The sequence below is a fragment of the Onthophagus taurus genome, chromosome 11 (assembly GCF_036711975.1).
Source record: "Onthophagus taurus isolate NC chromosome 11, IU_Otau_3.0, whole genome shotgun sequence".
NCBI classification, from domain to species: Eukaryota; Metazoa; Arthropoda; class Insecta; order Coleoptera; family Scarabaeidae; genus Onthophagus; species Onthophagus taurus.
This window is the reverse complement of record NC_091976.1, coordinates 20138207-20157574: the sequence shown is the minus strand read 5'-3', so window position 1 is coordinate 20157574 and position 19368 is coordinate 20138207. Positions and strand designations below refer to the sequence as shown.

Here is a 19368-nt window from a genome sequence, read left to right as displayed (position 1 = left end):
TTTTGTATATAATATGATGACTGAGAGAACTTAGGCAATATAATAATTTCAAAATCTGAAAGAAAAAATTGAAAATTGATTTAGAACACTTTTTGTTCTGATTTTCTTCTGTTCTTCGTTCCTTCAACTTTTATAAATATTGTTATTTCACTGTCTAGTTTATTCCTTACTTTTTCAAGCACCAAATTGATTTGCAATGAATACTTCAAAGAAATCAAAACAATCCAAAATGGATACCCTAACATATTACACACGTTTTATAACTTTACTAACAAAAAGTGTGTATTTATCCAACAAATATGAAATGCTTGTTTTACTTTCTACTCACGAGGAAATTGAAATATTGCAATCGTTACTTTCTAAATATAACGTTTCGATCTCTGGAAACTGTTTCCTTCAGATCGGCTCTTCAGAACTTGTGTTTTGCATATAGGTTTATCGTGTATAATGTGATTTACTTAAATTTACTCAGTTAAGCGCCTCTTCCTTAATACAGAGATGCTTCTCATCTTGGCAAAACTCAAGTTGTTTAGACACACAACTTTAAGCACACCTATCGTTAAATTGAGTTTGCTTTTCAAATTTGTTTTCTGAACTTCTTCAAAAATCGCTAGCTAACGATTTAGTTTCTGAGATGTGTGAAATTTAATTCTGGTCGAAATTCTAGAGAAAATATAGGGCGAAATATATTTTCAGGGCACGACGGGTTGGTAGTAAGTCACGCTGTCGTCTATATGTTTTCATAGTGTCTGGAGAGAGGGGCGATCTGTCCTGGAGAGCATCTGCATCCGGTGACGAAATTGCCCGCAGTGCCGCAGGATGCTCGCCGCTCTTGGCGGCACCTCACCGTTCGCGAGAGAATAATATAGTAATCTCCTTTACTAATATTTCGCCGACGTTCCCCAGACTTGCCCCGTCACCGATACCATCTTTCGCCGTTCTCTGGCAGTTTTACGGCGCCGCGACGCCCGCGTCGTTTGTAATATGCCCGCTCGTAAATTTCCACCGAACATAAACAGCGAGCGCGCCTTAAACTCACCCGTTTATTTTCCCTACTCCGCCGCCAAAAATTAGGTCATATAAAAGATTTGTTGTCCGAACGACGGGATTTTACACATCTCGCGCTTTAAGTACGATCCGCAATTTAGCTTAAATTTGAACTAACGATGGCCCGATAACGATTTTCGACCACCCGTGTCAGCCAATTTCCATTTGCAAGCTAAACACCGTTTCGAGCTTTGCCGTCGGCGTTGCGATAATCCCAAAACTCGCGGCCGCTAATGCGTCCACTTTTTTTCTCCTACGCTCGAAACGGTACAAAAGCGTCGAAATTTAATAGCAGTGTCAACACGAGCTTTGAGCGCGGCAATCACTGGGCAAATCAAACACGATTACGTGCGCCTCTAGTGCGAACCGATTCGGTCCTATTTCTCCTCGGCTCTGTCGACAGATGTTTTACTCACACGGTGATTATGGCGTTCGTGAAGCGTCGTATATCACTTGTTTTAACGTTCTATTCCTAAGCTTCCGGAAGCTCACTTCCTCTTTCCTCAATCTTAATCAACTTGACATTATTATTATATTATTAACATAAAAAAAGATGAAATTAAGTTCTAAAAATACGCCATCATCAATTAAAACCATTTTGTAGTTGAACTAATTGTCTTAATTGACTTAATTTTTCTCAATTGTCATAACGCGCTATAATTGAAAGGGGTCGTAAACCTATTTGGAGCCAAATTTGTGTTCAAAACTTTTTATGGAGAAATTAGTGAGTGTTAGGAGTTTGTGGTAATCATGGGTTTGGTAGCTACTCACTCCGGGGAGAGGGTGGTAAAAATCTGTGAAACGCCTGGGTACATATTAATGTTCCGAAGCTTGTCATGAATATTCAGGAAGCATTTCAAATATCCGAGTGGCGTAAAAACTTCCAGGGCATTTAGAGCGTATTTATTCTCGAATGTAAATTTGAGCGCGGCGTTGCGGGATCACCAGAGGGAAAACGCTCAACGTATGTCCTAATTTGAGGATCAAGTTATAAGCTACGTTATGAAACTGCTAAATAAAAAGAGTTATAAATAGATTTTTGGTTGTATTTGTCCAATTATCTCGGAATTACATGTGTTAAATTGAGTTAATATAATGAAATTTCGAAAAATCGAATAACATATCCTTGATATGAAAGCAATGTTCAATTTATGTTCGTTTTATGCCGGTTGGGAAAATGAATAATTAATATCAAATTATACCACTAATAAACGTTATACAAATCAGCCGTCAGACCGTGGCTGGAATGATTTAGCTAATGGTACCTTTTAGCGTTACGGCCACCAATTTTCAATATTAATTTCAATTGTCCGAACTTTCGTAATTATCGACATTAAAATTTAAATTATCACGGTGGTGATCGTTCTACAACTAGACACAACTCAATTTCCGTTATTACTAACAGCCACTTCATGTACTAAAATAAAAAAAGATATGTTATATAATGTTATTATATAATCCCAGACTTGCTTGATTTTTTTATCACGAAAAATATATCGCTTAACATCGTAAACATGGAAGGAGAGTTAGGGCTGGAACAGATTACTCACCAGTACTCATTACTCTAAATAACAAAGTATGTAAGAAAGAGCCGTTTTTATCACTAACTAATAAATTGACTAACTGGAATCATATAGTCAATATTTCAACAAACATATACTAAAATTCATCTTAATGCTCCTATGAAAACAAGCGAAGACATTGACAAAGAAGTAGAAAAGTTCTTAAAAGATATACAAAGCTCAATCTGGACCTTAATATTTATTTTAACACACAAACCTAAATCTAACATATATCCTAAATTCATTAGAGACAAAATTGCTGAAAAACGGAAAACGAGAAAGAAATGGCAAACCAATAGAATTCCTAGTGATAAAACTAAATTAAATCAAATAACAGAAGTAAGAACATTAACAGACCAACAGAAAAGCTTAAAATTGCAAACATACCTCCAATTCGAAATAGTAACGGAGATTGGGCTAAGAGAGTGTTCCTAGCATAATTCAAAGTGATGAGCAGAGTAATATACCATGTGTAAGAATGAAAGAACTTTATTATGAAATACAAAACCTAAACATAAAGAAATTAGTAGGGTATGACCTAATTAATGGAGAAACTTTGAAACATCCACCAAAACGGGCGATTTCAACACTATTACACATAATTAATGCTGCTTTTAAACAGGAATACTTCCCAAGTATATGGAAAGTTGCTGAAATAATAATGATACCAAAACCTGGTAAACCCCCAACAGATGTTGCATCATATAGGCCAACCTCATTATTACCCTTACTATTAAAACTATTTGAAAAAATACTATTAAAAAGACTAAAAGCTGTTATAGAAGAAAAAGCTCTAATACCAACACATCAATTTGGGTTCGGAATAAACATGCTACAATAGACCAAGTGAAAATACAAGCCGGCGTTCCTCAAGGAAGTGTGTTTGGCCCAACACTATACTTACTCTACTCCTTCGACCTTCTTAAGATACCAAAAACTTTAACAGCTACAGTCGAAGATGACACAGCTATGTTGGCTGTTGCAGAAAATGAAGTAGTTGCAGCAAATAAGTTACAATTGGCGTTAAATTCAATAGAAAACTGGACCCAACAATTGCTAATAAAATTAAATACGAATAAATCGACATACAAAAACTTTACTTATAGGAAAGTAAATTATATCCCAGTACACATAAATGGCAATGCAATTCTTTACGCCAACATCGCGAAATATCTTGGTATGACGCTGGATGCCAGACTCAAATGAAAAGCTCACGTCAAGAAAAAACGTGAAGAAGTTGACATCCAATTTAGACACCCATATTGGTTTATTGGCAGAAAATCTACGTTATCACTAAGAAACAAGTTGCTAATATACAAACAAGTATTAAAACCAAAATGGACATACGGAATCCAACTGTGGAGTTGTACCTCCAAAACAAATGCAAGTCTGATTCAAAGATTCCAAAACAAAGTACTAAGGTGTTTAGTGAATACACCTTGGTACATAAAAACCTACCAACGCGACCTTCATCGCGATTTGGAAGTAGTATCGGTGTCATCAGAAATTGCATTAGTCGAATTAAACGCGAGCAATAGTGTGAAATTATAATTCAAAAACAGTTATAACTGAAATGTGACAATCTAAAAATATGGCAATATTTATCTATATTAGGTGTAAAGCAAACTGAACTACTACTTAAAGCTACAAAACATAAGTAACTGATTAGTATGTATTTACTAGATGTTATACAATTGTGCTATGCATAATATAAGAAAAATATATATACAGATCGCAATTTTTTTATCAAAGTTTATGAAAACATTTTTTTTAATATAAATGATTACGTCTTAAAATTAAAAACAACCTGTATGTACAAAGAATATAATAAAGGTTTATTTTATGTTTCTATAAGCAGTGGATTTAACACGCAACATTTTATGATATTAAGGTCGTAAACAAGATCGTACAACGGGGGTTTTATCAACTCGTTAAGCCGATACGAATCGTCGAGTTGAAAATAAATCAGATTTTGCAAAGATGTAATTTGGGGAACGATAAATTTTTACGTTGCACGTATCGGGAGCCAATTAAACCTCGACCCGGGCCGAATCGGAGCTGTTAATATGTTAAAACGGTCGTAAAATCGGAGCGAGCGTCGGGTCGCGCGCGTAGCGATATCTCCATGAAAAATAAATGAGGCAAATTTATGTGTGAGGGGCAGCCGGGACAAGAACGGGGACCATCCCGTTTATTATACGGGAGGCGCGAAGCTCGGAAACGTTTCCTTCCTGTGCTGTGCCAACGATGGGTGCCGTCTTTTTCTTTCCCAGGAAAGGAAATTTAAATACATACGCGCTCGTAAGGCGACGTTCCTATAAATTCGTGCGGATGGGCTTGTTATTGTTGTCGGAATGTATTTAGAATGGGGGACGGGACGCGTTAAACGCACGCCGCGACACCATTCGGGTTCTTTTAGCGTCAACGTATTTTGGTAGAACGCCGGCATAAATCCATAAAGTCGATGGAAACTTTACATCTGCTCCTTTTTCCTTTTATACGCAACTTTCAGAAAAGACGGGGAGAGAGAGAGACTTAAACGTTCAGGACAATATACAATAATACCGTGCGAAATTTATGATGTGTACATATTTTATAACCATACATTTCTAGTTTATGTCACACGTTTATTTAAAATTATCGTTGGTTTATAAAACTTGGTATTCTAGAATTTCATAAATTTTTATATTAAATAAATTTTCTTTTAAGAGAAATGTGCAATATGTTAATGTAATTGAATTCACTGAAATTCCTAAAGAAACAAGTTTGGATTCGATTCAAGCTCCTTCAATCTAACAAATGGCCGCATGTTTTCTTTAAACATTACACGGTCTCAGCGACAACTTGCCGAGAGCAAACAATTTAGCGCCCAACTTTAGAAAGATAGACAGACAGACGCTTTCAAATTAAAGCCAAGAAGAGCGCAAACTTTCAGCCGGAATAAGACGATCTAGTAATTACTCGCGAAATGTGATGGATTGTACCCGTTTCGATTGAAAGAACCGAAGACGTTTCAGTTTCCTCGCTTCGCAACATGTATTAATCTTCTTCTTAATAAAATTGATTGTACGAAACTGAACTGAACTTGGTTAAAGTTCCGTACCTGTCGTCGTATACGAAGCCGGCATCGAGGGTGTTGTAGTAGAGGAGGAAGGCCAACGAGCAGCAGGTTAAGCTGACGAAATCCATAGCGTCGATTTAGTCCTCGGCGGCGGCGTCGACTTGTTGCTTCCTGCACTGCCGAAGATCGCGCCTCTTTCTCATCAACGACCCCATCGTCGCGATGCCAAAACTTATGTCGTCTTTTAATGAGGTGCCATACCCGCGGCGTCGTCGTCGCGTACCTGTGGCGTTACCCCTTCGTCGTCGACGTCGCACTGAGCGTCTCAAAACGCGAACCGTTTCGTTTATATAGCCGTTGTGGAGAGGTTCGCGTCGCGGACTGCACTGTGGATCGACCGTGGGGCGCTCCAGAGGCGGACGCGACGCCTGCGACGCCCGCGTCTATGCGCAAGCGTCCCGACGTCCATACAACAGCAGGTGGTAGTTTACTTTATGACGGGTAAATCGTCACAAACCCATATTTCCAAAATTTATCAAATTTTATATTCGTTGTTTTTTCAAACTTTTATTGTTAAAAAATAAATATACCTATTTATTTAACAAAATATAGGCTTATATACAAATTTTCATAACTAAAACAAATATTAATTACATTGTTTGTCAATCAGATTTTTATGCATAATATAGTTGATTATTATCTATTCAGAGTTAGAGCACAAATAATTGTAAAACGAATAGTTTGGTGTTATTGGATTTTGCAAAGCGTTTGATGTGGCTGGGCATCACGAAGTGTTATCTGTACTGTATTATATAGGGAGGTTGACATTATTTTATAAAATTGATCAAATTGGATTTAATGGATAATTCTATAGTGTACTAGAAAAGCACAAACCTCAGTATTCGGTACTCCAATATTTTGTATATAGGTACATCGTGTATCTCTATAATCCGGCCCCACAGGTACAGTTGTAACTAAACAGTTCAACTGTGCAGTTTAACCTTTACGTGTGTGGTTATTTAAGTCTCAGTTCAACTCAACTGTACAGTTAAACTGAAACGAGTGAAATTTCAATTTTTTAACCTGATAAAGCGTGTGTGGTGGTTCAACCCTACAGTTCTTAGTTCAATTTGTGACAAGGAAATAAATATGTTGCGTAATAAACCAAACCCAGTGATTGCAGAGCTGATTACAATGTTTAGATCAGAACCTTGTCTGCGGCAAGTAAAGTGTCATGACTACTAGTACGAAGAAGGATGCTGCATATGTCAAATTGGCAAAGAAGTTGGACGAAATTGAACCTGGTGCTAACAAGAAGTTTGCTATCAATAAAATTAATAGTTTGAGATCTGCTTCTCGTAGTTGATTAACAGCTACCTACGAGAAACAAAATACTAACTAAAAAACCGTGATGACTAAAAAAATTCTACGTGCACCATTGGATTCCATGTGAAAAAATCTATTAGAACCCGTTTTTAATTTTTTACTAAGTTTCCGGATAGCCGAGATACAGATGTCTGAAAATCGTAAATTTCAAACACTCCCTGTATATCAAAAACGAAGAAGGCTATGAAAATTTGGTTTGCGCGATTGTAAGTTTCACAAAAACGTAGCTCAGGTTCGCGAAAGCCGCAACTTTCTATCTTTCATAATAACTGAGATACCCTGTACAGTTTCAACTGACAGTTTAAACTAAACAGTTCAAACTGTACGTGTGTGGCCGGCCTAATTGTTGAAAAGTTGAAAAGATTTTATTTTTTTTCTTTTATTCTATTCGTTTTTCGGTAAATCTTTTTGGAGGAACCATCACTCCAGCGATAGCTAGAAGAACTTCGTATCTTTTAAGGTATCGTTTAAAAAATTTTTTGCTGAAACAAGATGCATATTTATTTTTACGCCTGTTCAAACCGTGGATTACATTTGCTTCATGGTTTCTACAGCAAAGTGTTCATGTTCCAAGAATCTGTTTGGTTTACTTATGATGTCACTCTTACAAGGGAAGGATGTTTTGATTTTCCTAATTCCCATCTGTGGGTGCTGGAGAATCTTAGTAGATAGATTGGTCGTGGTGGATCAAGTTGTTTGAACCTCGCCTGAAACTATTAAAAAACTCACAGCTCATATTGTAATTGCGGTGGTTCGCTATATGACAGATTTCCTTCTTCAAGATAAGTAGCTTTATGGAAAAAAGTTTAACAAATTGATTCTGCCTCTTGTGATTAACTGCTGACGTTGATGTCGTTTTTCAAGTAAGAGTTAATTGCTTGGTCGTCAGGCGCTAGAGGTCTCCCAGGTTGGACCACCGGCACCGGTTGCCTTATTTGGAAAATTACATACATTTAATGCAATACAAATTCAGCACATTTTGTGTGCACCCAAATGTGACATTTGATGCACCGGATCATGTGTGCTTCTTTTTCTTCCTCATACATAAAACAAAACCATGTTGTCTTAGTTTGTCTCTTTTGTTTTTTTGTTCAAAATTTGGTTAGTTCTTTCTTGTTTTGCTGCAGTGTAAAAGATTTTTCTTGCTTGTTATTAATGTAGCTTTCTGGGCAATTCCTCTATCTTGAGAAGATGGTGGTCCTGGCAGTGGATTCAGTTTTGGAGGCGCTGACACTGCATGGAGAACGTTCTCAAAATTTTCGATTTTTCTAGTTCTACATACATCAACAACAGTGTCATCGCCTTCACTATCACTTGATGACATCGATATTGACTCAGAGTCAGTACTTGGTTTAGGCTGCAAAATACCTGATGGTGCAAATTGGCTATCTTGAAAGACATGTCGATTAACAGCCCAAATACCAGAGGCACGGAAAGCATTCTCGGCAGTTGCAACTGTAGCTGCTTTGCCATATGCTTCATTCAGCAATTTACAAATCTGCATTTGGCTTATTTTGTCCCCTTTACATTGACGAAGACAAGTTTACAACATACATCTAAATTTCTGCGTGGTATGTCCATCTAGTAATAAAAGTAACTTTTTGTTATTGCTACAATCGACGTGATGTTCAAAATGTTTCAACCAGATAACATGTGCGATCACCTTTTGCATCGATTCTCCTCTGCACAGTGGAGAATCCAGATTCATCGACGTTAAATATGGTGTCTGCAGTCAATTTATTTTTGTCTATAACTTTTTCCAAAATATCAAAAAAATGATAAACATTCTCTCAATTGAATCCTTTTGCCCATACCATAGAGGTTCCTTCCGACTTGTGTAAGGACAGTTGCGGATTTCGCCTCATAAACGCATAAAACCATTTTTTCCCGGCAGTTTTCTTGTCTTTGTTGAAAGTGTGTGGCAATGAGTATTTTTCAGCGACATCAAAAGCCAATTTTCTTATTTTCTCTAGTTTTTCCAAGTCTTTTCATTTCATTAACATTTGATTTTTTTCCGTCAGCGTATTAATAGTTGCTTTGGGAACGGAATAAATACGGCTACACTCGTGCAAACCAAAGTCGCCATTTTTATAAGCTTAAACAGTCATTAAAAGTTCGCTTTCAGACCAACGCCCGTACGGTCCTCTTTTAGCAATATCGATCTAAAAAAAATCAATAATGAATAGCGATAGATTTTTTGGACTTGGGCATGGACAAATTTTGAATTTAATTTTTTAATTAATTAATTTAACTTTTACTTGTACTTTTTAACTTTTTTGAAAAATACTTTTCTTAGAATATATTAATTTTTAGCTCGTTGGTGCCCGTTCCTAGCGTCGTTCTCTGGTGAATTTGGGCTAGCTAGATTGAATCGGTCCAATTTGAGCAACCACCATGTGGCCCAAAGTAAGCAACTCTAACATAATTTAGTTTATGTCGTGTGTACTGGTCTTCAAATATTCATAGCAGAATATTCACAGTTATCCGAGATAAAATCGATCGAAATTTTGATCAGATATCATTCATCAGTTATTATCATCACATCAGCTTACTTGCGCATCACCCACGAAGTCTGGAGAACACCGCCATCGTTATATATTTTGTATATGTAGTGTTTTGCAGCAATATTTTTAATTTATAAAACAGTCTATGCCAACATAGGATGAGATTAATACTAAGGAGGCCAAAATTTATACTTTCGAAAAGTTTGTTAAAGCGATTGGAAGCTTTGGATGGAATCTGTAGTTGATTGAATAATATCGACATAAACGAACCCAACCTCAATGTTATAAATGCATGTTAAATCGTTATCAAATGATTGATGTTATAAAATGATTCTCTAATTACATCGGTTGAATATGAATTCTGCAAACTCCCTCGATCATATCCAAGATAACTGGTCAAGAGCACAGATTGATATGTTCCTATTTCTGACGGTATAATTGATTTGACGTTTAACAAAGTAATTGACAGTGAGCCTTTAAATATAATATAATAATAATAACTCAACAAATTCGTTTAATAATATAATCAAAGAAGTCAATTATGGGTACTATGCACGTGAAATCTTTTATACGGAGTATCGGATGACTTTAATGGCCACAACAATGTTCATTATCTATTAGTTCTTCTTTAGTCAAGACTGCTGAAGTTTTAATGGCTAAGTGTAGGGCGGTTACAACACAATAAGGTACCATTAAAAGTTTGTATTTTTCAATGGGATGAAAGCATTACGTCTATATAATATTCTTTAGAATGTTTCATGGAAAATAAAACTGTATATATCTAAATATATAGAAAGATTTCTCAAATTAAAAAATTGTAAAGAATTTGAAATGTTGAAAAAAATCATTGTTATTTCCGATATCAAACAATGGCCGTGGGGTTACGACCATAAATGTAAATCGACGTAAATTGGGCAATCCATGGAGAACCACCTACGGTCGTTATCGGGGCTACCTGGCGTCGTCAGGAGCCCTTATCGAGTCCACCAACCCTTAATTATGTTTCCCCGGCATTCCACGGTTCCAGGCGGTGACACGAGTTTGAAGCGCATTAGTGAGACATACAAAGGGTCGAAATCAAAGATGAACAACGACTCTGTAGGATTTCGTAAATGTGCCGATTGGAAATTGGATATCCCTGTTTGTTTAATAATGTGACGCCCGTCGTGTCAAGGGGTCATTAATGCTTTACCCTCGGTTCGTAATGATCTGTTTGAGGGATTCCCTTCCGATTGCTATCCTACGTCGAAAAGAAACTTAATACGACAAGTTTTTCTTCTCAGTTTAAAAAATAAATTGGAAAGAGAAATAATCTACTTTTCTATGATATCTTTATTCTTGCGAATGACATGCTTTCATTTTTACATTAAAACTTTCTATAAGAAGTGATGTCTCGTAATTCTGGGATTACGGTTTCAACGCTGACAACCAAAGATAACGTCGTTGCAATCCTGGGAGCTGTTATACAAGTACGTGCAGTCTTAGATAGCGTCAGAAAAGGGATTCTTTCGCAAGTGAGAGGAAAAGGGAGGGTTCGTCCTCTACAAGGAGGTCCTGCATGAGGCTGATATCGGGCGGGTAATTAGAGCAAACGAAACGTGCAAATGGCGGCCGAGTGCAGATCATTGTTCTCAGATTACCGAACAACGGCGCGAGCTAATAATCCCCGTCGATGTCGGATTTCACTGCCTGGCAACGGTCCTCCAACCCGGAATCCGCGCTTCTACGGAAACCTCCGATAAGCAGCTTACCGTGCCCCCCGCAGGACCCACGTCGCGGGGACGTTGCGTCTTTGATCCTCTCATCCGGGGACGTCACTGCAAACAAAACGGAAACGGATCGACCGCGAAAGACTTAGGACTTTCCATGGAACAGAAAGATCAAAAAATTTTCGCAAATATTGGACCTAATTATCTTTTATCTTTTTCCCCAATTTAGTCACTGAAAATTGAGAGACAAAAACAATAGGAGAAATAGTATCGACAACTGCTGATAAAATCCGAAATTAGGAACAGAGGCAAATCTAGTAGACAGAATGGATGCCGCCGCCACAATAGTCGAGTCGAATCGACCAACTTTTCCTATAAAACGGAACGGGCTAAAACTGTAGCGGCGCTGCGGTGATGAATGAGGACAGAACCCGAACCTTATAAGCATCAAACTAGCGGAATTGGAAGAGACTTCGCGTACGCAAAGACGAAAACGTGGAAACTATGTTCCAACAAAAACTATTGTTATTTTCTTTTTATTTTTTTCATCTCTTTTTCGTCACGAAACATTGATTGCATAGCTCCATCAAAACAACTCCACACATCTTTATTTTTCGGCCATCGAAAGACAACAGAAAATGGAATAGAAACTTGAATAAATTCAGTTATCTCCTTGAATTACAGTAGTAAACCAATAAGGACTACAAATTGAATTTATCGTCCGCACGTTCAAGAAATTAGATTTAAAATGCGGGACAAAGTCCGCTGTGATGACATCGCATCGCCAATATGATTTTCTATACAATAAAAATTCCTTTAAAAAAATTAAATAATAATCTATTCTCAAACATCTTTTATACGGTGAACAATTATTACGTTTCGTGACACGTTGTGGAGCAATTATTTTAAAATTACCAAGTCCTCGATGCGTGTCCCACGACTTGTAACCTTCGTAGCTATCATTACGTGACCAGCTACGGTGTGCTCATCATTACCTTAACTATACCACCGTACTTTTTACCATACCACAGTATTAAATTACTAAGCAAACAAGTCTTATCGTTAAAATCTTCGGTCGATCCCGTCCATTAGACTGAACTGTAAACGAATTATAGTCACCCTACCGATCGTTAAAGTAATAAAGACCGCCCGCGAAGTAACTTCTTCATCAAAACGAAAAAAAACTCAATGTTGTAATAATTGATGTAAGATTGAGTAGGTATAGAGGAGAATTTAAGGACCCGGAAAAGGTAACCCTCATCACGACGTACTTCGACATCAATCCGGACGCGTGAAAGTTTTCCAGACGAGAGAGGAGGTGTGAAACTCGCCGGGAAATCAGCGCCCCTCTTGATTCGTTTACCGGTGGATTTATAGGGCAGACCGGTAGGTAATCACGAGATCTTTAATCTCGATACCGTCCGCACTTCATCCGCGCTATTTGGTCTCGTATCAATCCGCTCACGAACTAAAGTAGGAACACAAATTGAAGCACGACGTTATATCCGGAACATTTTTATGTCGTCCAAGCTCGTTACTAATTCAACTACTTCAAACAAGGTAAAGCTCGCAGTTTCACTGAAAAAAGACGGTTCTTAACATAAAATATGAAACGATTTTTTTTATTGCTGAGGTCGTATGGCTGCAGTACTTCTGTGTATTGTATGCGTTCGTGAAACCGGGAGTCGTTGTAGATATAACGGCTACGATACTGTCAATTTTTAATTCATTGTGTTGTTGTTAGAGATGTACTATAGAGATATAGTTGATCATTAGAGATATACTACTCGGAGTCTACTGCTATGCGTAATATTTTGTTTTGTAATACCTGAAGCTTATTAAGGTTTGATTTAGTTGAGTTTCCTCAGACAATGCAGGAATAGGTGATGAGTGATCGAATGAGGGTTTCATAAATTAGGATAGTGTTTTCGCATTTAAGCTTTGTTCTTCTGTTTATCAAGGGATACAATGGTTTCAATTTTCCGTAACCTTGGATTACTTTTTGGACTCTATGGTATTTACCAACTCACACTTACCGTTTTGTCGTCCTCGATGTTTAGACGTACACAAACACAACATCGCAAAAAAAGAATTCGAACAGATGGTGGCATTAGGAATCTACCGACCCTCTTCTTCTTCTACAGCGTCGCCCCTTCACATAGTTCCTAAGAAAGATTCCAACGATTTAAGATCATGTGGAGACTATCGACAACTCAATAATATCGCTGTACCAGATCGTTATCCTCTATAGCACATACAGAATTTTAATTTACATTTAGATAACTGCAAATTTTTTTCTAAATTAGATCTGAAATGCTGCACAAACTTTTCAAAGATTTATAAACGAAGTTCTTTCTGGCTTAGATTTCCTTTTTGTTTATCTAGATGATATTCTAGTAGCCAGTTGCAATGAAGAAGACCATTATCTTCATTTACAATAATTGTTTGAGAGGTTAAGTTGTTGCAATATCAATATTTAACCAACAAAATGTATTTTTAGAGTTAGAACTTTAAATTTCCTAAACCATCATATTTCTATAGATTCGCCCTTCGCGATCTAAGGTTAATGCCATAACTGAATTTTCAAAAGCAACCACATTTAAACAATTACAGGGATTCTTAGATTTTTATCACAGATTTTTGCTCAATTTTAGCTCCTTTACATCATTTATCAAAAACACTTTATTCACAAAACTTAAATCAATCACTTCCTGAACACATCATCACGATAGTTTTATCACAGACTATAGACAATAAAACACAACCTTTAGCACTTTTTTCTCAATTATTATTCAACTTTTGATAAAGAATTGTTAGCACTTTACAGTAATATTATATTCTTTAAACATTTTTTGCATGGACATCAATTTGTGGTGTACACTGACCACAAAAGTCCAAATTGTGGTATCTTGTCCACAATACATTAAAATAATAATAAAATAATTTATTTAATAACAATTATACTTTAAAGAAATAACATTGTTGTTGATTGATTGAATTTGAGCTTGGATTTGCAGATTAGAAAATAACCTTGTTCCAGAAAGGCATTAATAATCTCTTCAAAAACTGCACTCCTTTTCCGATAGATTTTTTATGGCCGAGTTGGGAATTTGGTCAGGTCCTGGAGATTTCTTAATTTTCAGATTTTTAATAATTTGTCGAATCTCATTTATTTAGACTTTTTGGAAGTTACTGTTCAATATCGGATTATGGTTTTCGTTATATCACAGGAGTTGTGAAATTTGGGGTACTGAAGAAGTGGGGCCTGAATATTTTCTCCAGATATTCTGTAAAACCCGTACTTTTCTGTTGGTCAGGTACTAAGTGTCCATTATTAATATTTAAAGTTGATATTTCATTAGATTTTCTCGTAATTCTTCTTGTTGCTTTCCATATTTCGTGACTATTGGGTTCTATGTTGTTTAAATATCGTTGAAAAGATTTTATTCGGTACGCATCAAGTACCTTTCTTATTTGTTGTGTTAATCGATTTACAACAGCCTTGGTTGCAGGGTTTCTAGTAATTTGCCACTCACGTCGTAGGCTGTTTTTCTGGTTTATAAGAGATTCGATTTCAGATGGCAGGAGATAATTATTAAACTGTAATGATGATTATTTTATACAAATATTGATTGTTTCTGTGAGAAGCTGTACACTTTGATCAATTGATTTTTGAGTGTTTAGACTGTTAGACTAAAGTTATTCTTAAATGCGCCTTTAAACGAGAGCCAGTTAGTTACTAGTTTATTGTTATTTTTGGTTAAACACGGTGAGGTTTTGAACGATAAAATCACAGGAAGGTGATCAGAATCCAAATCTACTACTTCTTGATTTATTAATTTATTGACATTTTTAGTCAATGCGATGTCTATACCTTTTCAAGCACAAATTGGCACTAATCAGAATCAAAATGACATTAGTCAAAATCAAATTGGCAATGTCAATTTCAAATTGGCATTAGTCAAAATCAAATTGACAATAATCAAAATTAAAATGGCATTAGTCAATATCAAATTGGCAATAAACAATATCATATTGGCATTAATCAACAAATTTAGCACTAATCAAAAGCAAATTGGCATTAAACAAAATCAAAATGACATTAGGCCATATCATATTGGCACCAAACAATATCAAGATGGCATGAAAAATAAATGTATAAATCGATGTCAAACAATTGTTAACTTATCGGTTATTGTCAAGTTTATGGTATTTTATTGCGAGATTTCAACTATTATATTCACACGAGATGCCTTATTTAAAGAAAAATGCTGCTGCAAATCTGAGGACACAGATTTGCGCTTTGTATAATGCCAATGGTGACTGGCATAATCTTGCAAACGTAGTACAGGTGCCAAAAAGAACCGCGTATCGATGGGTTAACAACCAAGAACAACCGGAAAAGCAGCGAGGAGGTAAACGTAGAGCTAAAATAACTGATGAGCACCGTCAATTCATGGAACGTTCAGTCGAAGAAAATCCTAAAATTACTCTTAAAGGACTGAGTGAAAAAATCCGTGAAGATTTTGCACTCAATGTCTCCAACGAATGCGTTCGACAGCATCTCAACGGATTGATGTTTACTTTGAAGACTGCTCGTAGAGAACCAGAGAACGCGAATAGTATTCAAACGAAAACAAGCAGGAGTATTTATGTAGAAAATTTATTGGATCTTCAAGCACAAAATATACCTATCATATACATGGACGAGACAAACTTTAATTTGTTCATATCGCGGACTCAGGGTCGTTCAAAAAAAGGGACTCGCTGCACAACAGTGTCTGCAGGTTGCAGAGGGTCGAATATTCACCTAATAGGATGCATTGGAAACATGGGGCTAATTCATTCCGAACTACGTCGGGGCTCTTTCAAGAAGCCGGAAGCAAATGAATTTGTGAGGCAATGCCTAAGAAGAGCGCAAGGCCTTTACCAAACTGGAGTTGCATTAGTTATTGATAATGCTCCATGCCACTCTACTATTGAAGAGGTTTTTGCAGAGAACGAATTTGAACACCACACACCTTTACGACTAAGTCCGTACAGCCCTATGTTTAATCCTATTGAACAAGCGTGGTCTGCATTAAAAGCAGGAGTAAAAGCAGATATGGCTGTACAGCTAAATAACATCTTGGCTGGTGCTGACCGGGATCATCTGACTCAAACAGAATATCGAATGCAGAAATTAGAGAACACCGTTCATAATAATATGGACAAGATTACTGTTGCCAATTGCGCAATGTTTATTGCCCACATCCAACGATTTATCCCTTCTGCATTGAATATGCAAGATATAAATTTTTAAGAGTGTTATTTAAAACATAACGTTACCTACTTTCTTAAGTAATATAATTGTTATCTACTGTGTTTGTAAGTCAATAAAATGTTTTTGCCCATTTCATTATATTTAATGCTGATATATAATTTTATTTCCATGTCAATTTAAAATTCATCGGTCAAGTGCCAATATGATATGGACTAATGTCATTTTGATTTTGTTTAATGCCGATTTGCTTTTGATTAGTGCTAAATTTGTTGATTAATTCCAATATGATATTGTTTATTGCCAATTTGATATTGACTAATGCCATTTTAATTTTGATTATTGTCAATTTGATTTTGACTAATGCCAATTTGAAATTGACATTGCCAATATGATTTTGACTAATGTCATTTTGATTCTGATTAGTGCCAATTTGTGCTTGAAAAGGTATAGAATGTCGAGTTGGTAATCATTTCTATGTGGATAGTATGTATATTGAGGATAAATTTAGTAGTTTAATTCCCACTTGGTTATTAGCTCTACATCCCCAAGCTGTGTTCTTACTGTTTATGTCACCCAACATTAGAACTTGGCGGTTAGTATTAATTTGATGTCCTTCTCAGTGAGGGGTTTGTTGGGTTGCTTGTAAGCACTAAAGATGTTAAGTGTAGAGTTATCAGTTACTGTAATTTCTATACCGATAATTTCAATATTACTACACTTAAGTAGTAATAACCATTAGGTATTGTAAAAATTAATATATTTTTAAAAGATGATGCTTTTATTTTATGGATAGTCAAATCGAGTATAAACGAGTTTTGTTAGTTTTCAACGTTGTTTTTGGGTGAAACGACGACGGTGCTTCATTTATTCAGCGGCGCGCTTCGCATACAAACGAGATGAAAAATGAAACAGGTTGTGATGCCGGGGCGCAGGGTCGTATTCAAATATTTAACCGGGGTAAGGTTTAAAATCGTAACGGGGATACTTGCATCCAAGCACGAAGATATTCTCGTAAAAGGACGTTAGCGCAATAACACTTACCATTGATATGACAACGTAAAATTTTAGTGGTTCAACACATCGTTCGATATTGCTTGTTTTCGCACAAGTATCCGATATGAGAGGGATAATTTCTATCAGTTCTATCGTTTCGTTTCTTTTTGGTTTTAATTTGTGGGTCATCGCCTGAAGGGAGAACAAACAGATCCGTATCGGCTAATCAACTCGACGTTTTATTGTTGACCTAAAACGCGGCGACGTCGGCGGTTTCGCAGAAACCAATATCGGTGGCAGCGGTGCGCCAATAAAAGTCAATGTCGCGGGAAAGTTTTAATTAAAAATTGATGTCCCGTTTATCCCGGATCCATATCGAGGCTCGGCTTTATTACTACCCTAGGGCGGGGGCGGAAACAGAAAAAAACGTCGACGCGGTCCACTTTAGTTTTGCGTGCGATGGACCCATTAACTTGGCTACCATAATACCTTTGGCCTTTTCTCTCTATTCGTTATTTGGAAACATTTTTCACCTAAAAACCAACACAAAGACAAAGCTTCATTAATTTTATAGCTCTTAATACCAATAAATTAGCATCTACCGTTTATTAATATTTCAGTATAAACCAAACTTCATTCTATCACAACCACATTGTTGTTACTATTATTATCAGTACATTCATTAAATACATTTCGATTCATCGTAAAGAATTTTTATATGGAAGTATGACCCTGATTCAACAAACACAAGCCTATGAAAGCCATTAGCATTTAATAACGACGCTGACTAGATTTTCCGCTTCGGTTTGTGCGCGTAATGGATTATTAAACAATATTTCATAGCAGGGAAAATATTTACCCGCGTCGGTCGCGTCGTAAATGTTTTATTCGCCCTGTTTAGTTCGTTAGGTGAGCTTTATTGTCGTAAAAAGCTCGCTTAATTTCGTCCCCTTTAACCTTCGTATAGCGTACTAGAAAATTGGAAAAATCAATTCTCTTTGCAGAATAATTAACGGGTTTCGAAACGTTTTGAAAGTTTTATTGTGCGTGCCCCGAACGGTTCACCCTTTTTTCCATGGCAAGGAATAATTGAATTTTTTGCGGGATGAATTTTTGAACTTTGCACGCCGCGTAACGGCATCACCCCTATTGGCTTTTTAACAACACTTTGAAAACTAATTTTCGAGGCGTCGTTTTTATCTCACGTTTAGGATACTTGTCTCGGCGATTGCGGGCGAAGTTCGCTCGTAAAGTTTATCTCGGAGAGACGTTTTTATTTGTGTTATCTTCGGCTCGCGCGGAAATACCTTATTCTCGGCCAATTAGATTTATCGTGGAGGATAACGCGAGCCTAGGAGCTACTTGTATAAGATAAGGGAAATTTTCGCGAAATCGATAAATCGTCAACGACGATCTAACAAAAACGATAAAAGTCTTGCGCTACGTTAACTTATTCCTTCCGGGAACTTTTATATGGAATATATAAAACCTTTGTGCGTAATTTAACAAAGCAGCTTTATTTTTTTTCTTCGTATATGTTATATAATACAATATTCTATACGTAATGACCTAATTTTGTTGTAATATATTTTAAGCTTCCTATTTTGCAAATTGTATCTTATTAAAAATAAATACTTGAATTATTAATATACATTTTTCACAAAAATAAATAAATGGAGCTAACAAATTTGTATGAACTCTTTTCGTTATTAAATATTAACACCCATTTGTATGAGCCAAGCGTAGATCGATGTAGAATTTAAATAAAAAATGAAATATCGCAGTTAAATATCGTATCTAGAGAGAGTGTATTCAATCACCTAAAAGCATCGCGATTTTAGCT

At 36.4% G+C, this 19368-nt stretch overlaps 2 protein-coding genes across 2 annotated transcripts in view; one reads left to right on the top strand and one right to left on the bottom strand.

Moving 5' to 3' along the window:
• Positions 1-6053, bottom strand: part of LOC111424104 (Transmembrane O-mannosyltransferase targeting cadherins 2) — a 73980-nt gene extending 67927 nt beyond the window's left edge. Inside the window, exon 1 of the mRNA XM_023057533.2 lies at positions 5713-6053. Within this exon, the coding sequence (XP_022913301.1) occupies positions 5713-5798 (86 nt within the window). The 5' untranslated portion in view covers positions 5799-6053. The remainder of the gene's footprint in view (positions 1-5712) is intronic.
• LOC111424116 (Trehalose-6-phosphate synthase 1) overlaps positions 1-19368 on the top strand; it is a 222592-nt gene that overhangs the window by 161991 nt on the left and 41233 nt on the right. The window lies entirely within an intron of this gene.